General features: G+C 53.3%; 2 protein-coding genes across 2 annotated transcripts; one reads left to right on the top strand and one right to left on the bottom strand.

The window, feature by feature from the left end:
* Positions 1 to 154: 154 nt before the first annotated feature.
* Positions 155 to 5522, top strand: NEUTE1DRAFT_129489 (uncharacterized protein; the record flags this gene model as incomplete). The annotated part of the gene is made up of 3 exons (XM_009852383.1): positions 155 to 1449; positions 1512 to 1978; positions 2039 to 5522. The coding sequence occupies 3 exons, from the start codon at positions 155 to 157 to the stop codon at positions 4669 to 4671; spliced, it is 4395 nt and encodes a 1464-aa protein (XP_009850685.1).
* Positions 5523 to 5720: 198 nt separating this feature from the next.
* NEUTE1DRAFT_129488 (uncharacterized protein) lies at positions 5721 to 7782 on the bottom strand (the record flags this gene model as incomplete). The annotated part of the gene is made up of 2 exons (XM_009852382.1): positions 5721 to 7728; positions 7779 to 7782. 2 exons carry the CDS (start codon positions 7780 to 7782, stop codon positions 5807 to 5809), a joined length of 1926 nt encoding a protein of 641 aa, XP_009850684.1.
* Between the last annotated feature and the right edge of the window lie 197 nt (positions 7783 to 7979).

The following is a 7979-nucleotide window of genomic DNA, read 5'->3' as shown; positions in this document are numbered from 1 at the left end:
CCCCCTTAAACCCTATTTTTCCCCCCCCCCCCCCCCCCCCCCCCCCAAGTCCCAACTCTCCCGCCGCTGAACTACTGGCTGGACTGGACTGGTGGAGGCACCGATACCGTCATCGTGGATGGGCCTGATCGGACGGGGTTCGCTGGGAACCACGATGCCGGTCTCCATATTTCCAGTGGATTCGAGGCGCAGGAGGAAATCCCTCCTGTTACCATTAAAGACCGACTCGGATGGGTCTGGATCGAACCGTTCTGCGGCCAGCCCTGTCGCCACTATCCCGAGTTCACCGGCCAGTTCTTCCTCCGTCACCGTCGAGGGGGACCACAAGCTGTTCTCCCTTTCCAACCTCAGCCACAGGACAAAAAGGTCTCACAGCAGCCGGGACTCGTCCGTATTCGAGTACAGCGTCACCGGCCCTGCCCCCGGCAACAACAACAACAATAACAAGAACAACAACAACAACAACAACAACAACAACAACAATAACAACAACAACCATCATAGCAACAGCACCAGCAGCAACAGCAGCGCCAACCATAACCCGCGACCCTTGAGCTTTTCACATCGGCGCAAATTGTCAAAGTCACGGCCTGTCTCGGCCCCCTTCGAGGTGATGAATCGCCGAAGCTCCGGCTTCTCGGACGACTATAGTCGCATGTCAGTCGCCGACACCCTGAGCACATGCACAACGAGTCCGGCCGCTATCGAATGGAAGTCCCAGGATGTCGAGGGCTTTTCGGCTCTCGAGACCGACACCAAACTCTTAACGACAAAGACGCCTTACCTTGTCGTTACCGCAGACTATCTCGTCAAGGTTAAGAACCGCGCCGATGTCTTCTCCCTGTTCCCTCAGCTTCAGAGCGATGGCCAACGACCAGCGAGCTTGGGCCCCCCGCCAGAACCTATCCTCGTCATCCCGACTACCTCGATTGTATCCGTATTTGTGGCTGAGAGCACCAAACCGTCCTTTGGTCTAGAAGTATGGTGGAAGGCACAATCTGGGGTCTCCTTCCTTCATACAACCTTCCACTTTGACCTTCCTACCGACAGAGATGAGCAACTATACAATGTTGTTCAGACGATCCGAGGGCCCCATATCGAGGACGAGGATTTTGCGCGTCGCTCGGTCGAGGTATCCGAGCTCATCAGGACGATTCAAGAAACCGAGGAGCCCAAGTTTATCAACCATAATCTGCAAATATTTCCCGTAGTACCACGAGGCATCACCCGAAAGGAGTCTAGCTTCAAGCAAGAGGATGACCCCAAGAAGCCACAGGAAAGCCCCGCTTTCTACCTGGTCATTGGACCTCATCTCTGTTATTTTATTGAGCTGCAGAGGGGCAAGAACGGCGACCTGGTTTGCAAGCACAAGACTTTTGGTCTAGTAACCCTGGAACTCTTCAAGGCCGACTGGACCATCCACCAAGAAAGATTCAACATCACCTTCCGGTAAGAACACCTAATCATTGCCTTAGCTTCGAAGGGCCCTCATCTCACTGACGTGTATCTAGGGATCCATTCCAACCACCAGTCACACTGGAACTCGCGAGTCGCTATTACCGCCACATCATTCGCGACTTTTGTGCTGTCGACCGCTTTCTGAAGCCCGCATGGCCGCAAATCTGGCAGAGCCGTGAGATCTTCCACGTTACCGGACTCAAGGAGACACATCTCGTTACCGCTGGTGAGGACTTCGGAAGCGTCAAGAGGACCCTGGATGCCTATCTAGCAGCATACCGATGCCCCGCGGTCGATTGGGAAATCAACTGGAAGACCAAGTTCGCCCCCGAGTTTCGCCTACTGCCCGCCAAAGATGGGAACAGCTACTCACCACTCCAACTGCTGGCTGTCTTGCGCGCCTTAAGATACAACGACTACTTCAACTCGCTGTCGTTCCGTGATGTCGACCTGGGTGTGCTGTGGAGCGTGAGCGATCAGCATGCGAGACGGGGAAATGTTGCCTGGCTGAGCCGGACTTGTAAGTTTTGCCGGCTTGATTATCCTTAACCGTTATTGATCACTGACTTTGTTCCCATAGTGGTTGCACTGGGGACTGAGGAAATCGAGATCCTCAATATCAGCCCCGTATTGCACCAGGAGTTCCATGCGCTTGCCTTTTGCTCGGAAAACATTCGCCAGATCGACTTTACCAATGCTTCCAAGTCTTATCCCAACAAGGTCTCAACGAGCGGACAAGATACGCCCAGCCTTCAGTTCCTCACGCCCGTTCTAGAGCTGCTCAAGGCCGGCATCACACGATGCAATCGTCTGATTCTTGCCGGTAACCTGCTGCTGCAACCCGATCTCGCTGAGCTGGCTGTGGCACTGAAAGCTGCCCCTATTCAGGCACTGGATGTCTCCTATTGTGGCTTGGATGACATGAGTCTGCGAGACTTGATTATCACACCCCTTCTGGATGGACCTCGGATGGTGCAGCTCCTGGATTTGTCCGGTAACCCCGGGCGCGTGGCGTGCCAAACCGTTCCTGATCTGCTATACAGTCTTTCGGATCTGAGGGAGCTGAACCTTGCTGGTAGCCTTCGGGGAGAAATGGCTGGACCGTTGCTCCCCATCGAGGCACTTGAGAATCTCCCGGGCCTAGAACTACTTGATGTTTCGAACTATGCGCTCAATCTCCCTACTTTGCGCGAGATTGAAGAGTTCCTGACATTGAGAGGTTCCAAAATTGACAACCAGGTTCCTGTGCGATTCCGCAAATTGGTATTGAACCGATGCGCCATCACCGGAACTAAAGCCGCCAGGCTATTCAACGCTATTGGCGTGAACCACGGACTTTATCTCTGTCTCAACGGCAACCCTGTTGAGGAGGGAATCGATGCTTTGTGCGATGCCATTCGTCAATCACAGACCCCGGCCGGTTTGAGCATGGAGATGATCGAGTTTCGGGAAGAAAGTCACTACCTGTCATTGATCAAAGCGCTCACAGACACCAGATATATCACCTCGTTGAGCCTTCTTGGAACTGCGCCCTCAACCCCGTCTCAAGGCACCTGCAGTCGTGAAGCCATTCGGGTATTTGAGCGTTTCTTCGCCGAAAACAGGTCGATCCGTTATCTGGACATTTCCGGCTTCAGCGGTAAACTCGACGATGGACAGCTCGCCAAGGGATTCGGTCGGTCCCTTATCGGCTTGACGCGCAACAAGACTCTGACCTACCTCAGAATCCGGAACCAGAACCTACATGAGGATGCAGGAATTTTGGGCAAGGTGATCAGTGAAAACAGACAGTTGATGTTGTTTGACTGCCAGGATAACAAATTTAACTGCACCAGCTTCCAATTCCTGGCACAGAGCATGCGGACGAACACCCAGATCATCGAATTCCCCGTGGAGAGGAGGGAGAGGGACGCCATCTGGAAGAACACCCTACAGGGCTTGAACAGAGGTCCTTATGGTCAGATATTGACCAGCACCACGGGAACCGGTACGGTACCCACCAAGGGCAAGAAGGGGAAGAAGCACGAGAGCCACAAGTCTTTGTCGTTGAGCAAGGCGACGCAACATGCCGCGGCCAACGGCAGCAGCAACCTGAAGGATCCACTGAAGGAGCAGGAGACCATGCTTCGTACCGTGCTGTCACGACTCTTCGATGAGCTCGACGGCTATCTCAGACGGAACCGCCATGCGCTCGAGGAAGCTTCCGGACAAGCGCTCGACTTTGATGGTCTTGCTTCTGACGGCCAGGAGGAGGTCTGGCCCGGTTCGCCCGTGGTCGTGGACGTTGAGAGTCCCCTTGACAACACGGGTAGAAACGCAGGAGATATGTCCCCTACCGAACAAGGAGCGGGAGGCCAAGGAGGACTGGCACCAGACACCGCGGCGATGCTCAAAGCACGTCGGGCAACTGTCCGCTCGTCCATGATTGCTTCCGGCAAATATAACATCGGAGCCTATCCCCCACCGCCCAGCCTGCCGCCACCCCCGATTCCATCCTTCTCGCTCTTCCCGGACATCAGCGAAACTACTCTCGATCCCGTCACCGAAGTTGACACACCCGTATTTGAGTTCCAGCGCGAATTGGGGCTGACCGCCGAGCCCGCCATTAACGGCAGCGGTGACGGAAACCCCATTTTCACAAACGAGATCAGCCGTAACAGCGGCATCTATGCCAACGGCACCGGCTACGGAAGCAGCGTAAACCTAAGCCACCACAGCGCCAGCAGCAGCCGTAGCGAGGACATCAGTCCTATGACGATGCCGGCCACGCCTAGCCCGCCCAACACGGCGCCGCCGCCAATTCCGAGAGTTCCAGTCTCCAGCAGGAATAGCTCGTTCACGCCGCCGTCTCCGCCGACTATGGCCGGCAACAGCGGATACCTCAGCCACCACAGCGCCAGCAGCAGCCGCAGCGAGGACATTAGCCCCATGACGATGCCGGCCACGCCTAGTCCGCCCGCCACTGCGCCGCCGGCGATTCCCAGGGTTCCGGTCTCTAGTAGAAATAGTTCTTTCATGCCGCCGGCGCCACCTACTATGGCTCCGCCACCACCGCCTAGGCCTGTGTCGAGTTCTACGTTGGCATCCGCATCAGCACCGGCTGTACTGGAGGCGACGGCCGCTAACAAGAGGGAAGGCATTATTGGTGTGAGTGAAGATGATTCTGCTCTTGTCAAGCTGCTCAGGGATTTTAAAGCTACTGGCTTTGCCTGATCTGTTCACATATTCACATCCACCAACATCTACCCATGATAATCCGCGCAATCTTGCGGAACTGGATGGTTCTCAAGTTGCACAATAAGCGGATTACAATAAAGAAACACAAAAATACTGTTCCCGGTGTGGGAGTCGGACAGTCACTGTACATACCAAAAAACACACCACCATTTCATTTTCACATACACATCATTGGCAGGGGAGTGAGCGTCGCTGAGACCCACGAGGGAAATTGCTCCGTCGAGTTTTCCTACTATATCTTTTACTACTACTACTACTACTACGACTACTACTGCAGTGTGTTTTTGATACCCCATACATACATACATACATACATTTATATATTGTACAGGCTAAGCAGGCAGACTAATTGAGCAAGCGAGCGGGTGGATGAGCAACCTGTGGAAGGGATGGTAGAAGGGAACAAGTGGGGTTTGATTCAGCGTGGTTGGATAATAGTTCTCCTTGGGAGGAAAAGGAAGTGGGAAAAAAGAAGGCTGTATATACAGAAGACGTACGATGAAATTGGTGGCTAGGGTGCGTATGTGGAGCGTATACGGAGGATAAAGAAGGATGGAAAGAAAGAAAGAAAGAAAGGGAACTGATTGAAAAGAAAGGCATTATTGAAAAGGTCGACTGGTCGGTCGGTTGGCTAATGGGGTATGGCAAGGCATAGTCGGTGGGTCGGTTAGGACGGCATGCATTGTATGTGGTTGAGTTAAAGGTATCATATGGATTGAAAAGGGACGGAAGGAAGGTTATCTCCAGGATAGGATAGGAGTATTAGGATAAAGGATACAGGAATTGTGATACTGGATAACATGCTCGACCACTGTTCAAGTTGTTGGTAAGGCGTCTTGTCTATGGGGTGGTTTGTGATGGTGAACTAGAACCCTTCAAGGCTTGTTGATATCATCTGTTGACTGTCGCCGATAGTTCTGCTGCATATCGGTTCAAGTTTAGGACCACAACTACTGGGCCCAATTCATCAGCAGCTCATCTGAAAGACCTGGTAGTTGAAGGTTATAGGGAGTATCCGAATATGTATGGACAGGTAAGGGCGTAAACATATAGATAGGGAGACGAGAAAGTACAGGTCTTGTACGTTAACCTCTCTTCACCTCTCTCTTCACTACCTCCACTGGATTCCAACAGTTCCCTTTACAGCCATCCCCCCATCCGGCGCCTCAATCCACACATCAACCCTCTCACTGCGTGCACCCAGACTCAAGCCTAAGCCCGCCTTGTCGCCGCCGCCGCCGCCGTCGCTACTCTTCTTCTCTCTATTCGGCAACAACCTCACACAAACCTTCATCTCCTCACCTACAAACAGCGGGCGGAGATTTTTGTACTCTATACTTGCAATCTCCCACCGCTTTTTCCTTTTTCCATCCGCTGTTTCTTCTCCCGGCGGGACAAACAACCTCTCCTTGATCACCTCGGAGACTCCAGAAGTCCCAACCGATGAGTTCGCCGCCGCTGCCGCCGTTGTCGTCGTATCAACACCTGTCCCAGTCCCAGTCCCAACCCCAGCAGCAGCAGCAGCAGCAGCAGCCCTTTTCAAAAATCCCTCCACCCCTCTCAACATAATCACCAACGTCAATGGTCCATGCACCAACCGCTCTTTATACCCCTCCACCTCTCTCGCGTACAGCGGGTCCAAGTGGATAGCGTGCGCGTTGAACGTCAGCGCGGAGAACTGAAAGAGCAAAGTGGCGTCTGGCGTCATTTTAAACGAGAAATCGGGTTGGTGAGGGACGCGGATGATCCTCGCTGGAGCTGGAGCTGGAGCTGGAGCTGGTACTGGTTCGAGTTTCTGTTGGGGATGATTTGTTGGGTTTGGGTTTGGGATTGGGCTTGGGAAAGGTTCGCTGCGCTCGTCGTCGTCGTCGGGGCGCTCACGGAGGAAGACGAGGCGGCGGAGTTCAGAAATTACGCCTTCTTCTTTGCGCTCTTTGTTGTGGGTGGTGGGGGTTGTTGATGAACTGTTGATGACATCTGCTACCACCCTTTCGACTTCCTTCGATGTTGCCTCCGGCGGGAAAGAAATATACCGCCTCCAAACATCCACATACACTTTCTGATCCTGCTCCTTCCCGCTGTTCCCAACCTGCAAAACAGGCGTCCCTAGCGTCTCAACACAAACCGTCTTCCTCCCGTCCACCTTGAACTGTTGTTGTTGTTGTTGTTGTTGTTGTTGCTCCTCCGACTCCCCTTTGCCGAAATCAATTCTCCCGCCCGCCCACATCCTCCTCGTAAAGGGGCCTCCAGGGCAATGGTCAGCGTCTGTACCGTCGGGGAAGAGCAAGTGGGGAGGGGTTTGGAGGGGGTAGTAAATTAGGTGATACCCCGGCGGTAGCTGGTTGTTTTCCTGGTCAGGCCATGGGAATATGGACTTGTTGGGGGAGGGGGGCTGAGCGTTAAAGCCCTGGGAAAGACAAATGCTCGGCAGGTGAGAAGATAAAGCGAGAGAGAGCAAATGGGATTGAGTGGGGTGGAGGGTGTCGGGGATGAGTTTGGGTGGGATGAGGGAGAGGGTTGTGGTGGCGGTTTGGAGGTAGATTTCGGGGTTGAAGGTCGATTGAGGTTGGGATTGGGAGGAAAGAGGTGATGGGGGAGTGCCCTTTTCGGAGGAGTATGGTCTTATGTGACTGCCATGGTGGGTTGTTATTCTTGTTGTAGTTGTAGAAAAGCGAGTTGCCAAGAGGACATGGTGGGTGAGGAATCTCTTTGTTGTTATGGCTCTAATGGTTGTGGTTTTCGTGGCGGGGGTGAAGAGCCTCATCGTGGCATCGGGACTGACTGTTGTCCAGTTCAGCAGTTGGTGGAAGTTTTGGCAAAAATGTGGTTCAGGTAGGACAAGATAATACTGGTTGAGAATCGTAAAGTCATGTAAGCTGTCACAGTCCCAGAGTTTCAATCTGTCATCCCCTCCGCCGTCAACTGTGCTCTGCTTCGCCTCAAATAGACAGTCAGGCAAGTGATAATGTTCATATGAAGTCCAACGTTGTCCAAGCAACGCAAAATCAACAAGACCCCATCCGCCAAGCACCACTCATTTGGTACATAGTCAGTAATTCCCCGTAACATACACTGTAACTTACACATACCGTATTGTAACCGTCCCGTCGGCTATCCAAGTGTCGACATCGCTACCATGTTCCGCCCCGCTTGTTCGCCCGGCCCATCCATCCATCCAAATCCATATCCATTATCCATCCCCTGGTCAACCACTAGCTTTGTGCACTTTGTGATTTTGCCCCTGATCCCTTCCCCGAGAATGGATTCCAGCTCCGTCCGGATGC

This window comes from Neurospora tetrasperma (genome assembly GCF_000213175.1).
Source record: "Neurospora tetrasperma FGSC 2508 unplaced genomic scaffold NEUTE1scaffold_3, whole genome shotgun sequence".
NCBI lineage: Eukaryota > Fungi > Ascomycota > Sordariomycetes > Sordariales > Sordariaceae > Neurospora > Neurospora tetrasperma.
The sequence above is the reverse complement of the archived record's forward strand: the minus strand, read 5'-3'. Positions and strand labels throughout refer to the sequence as shown.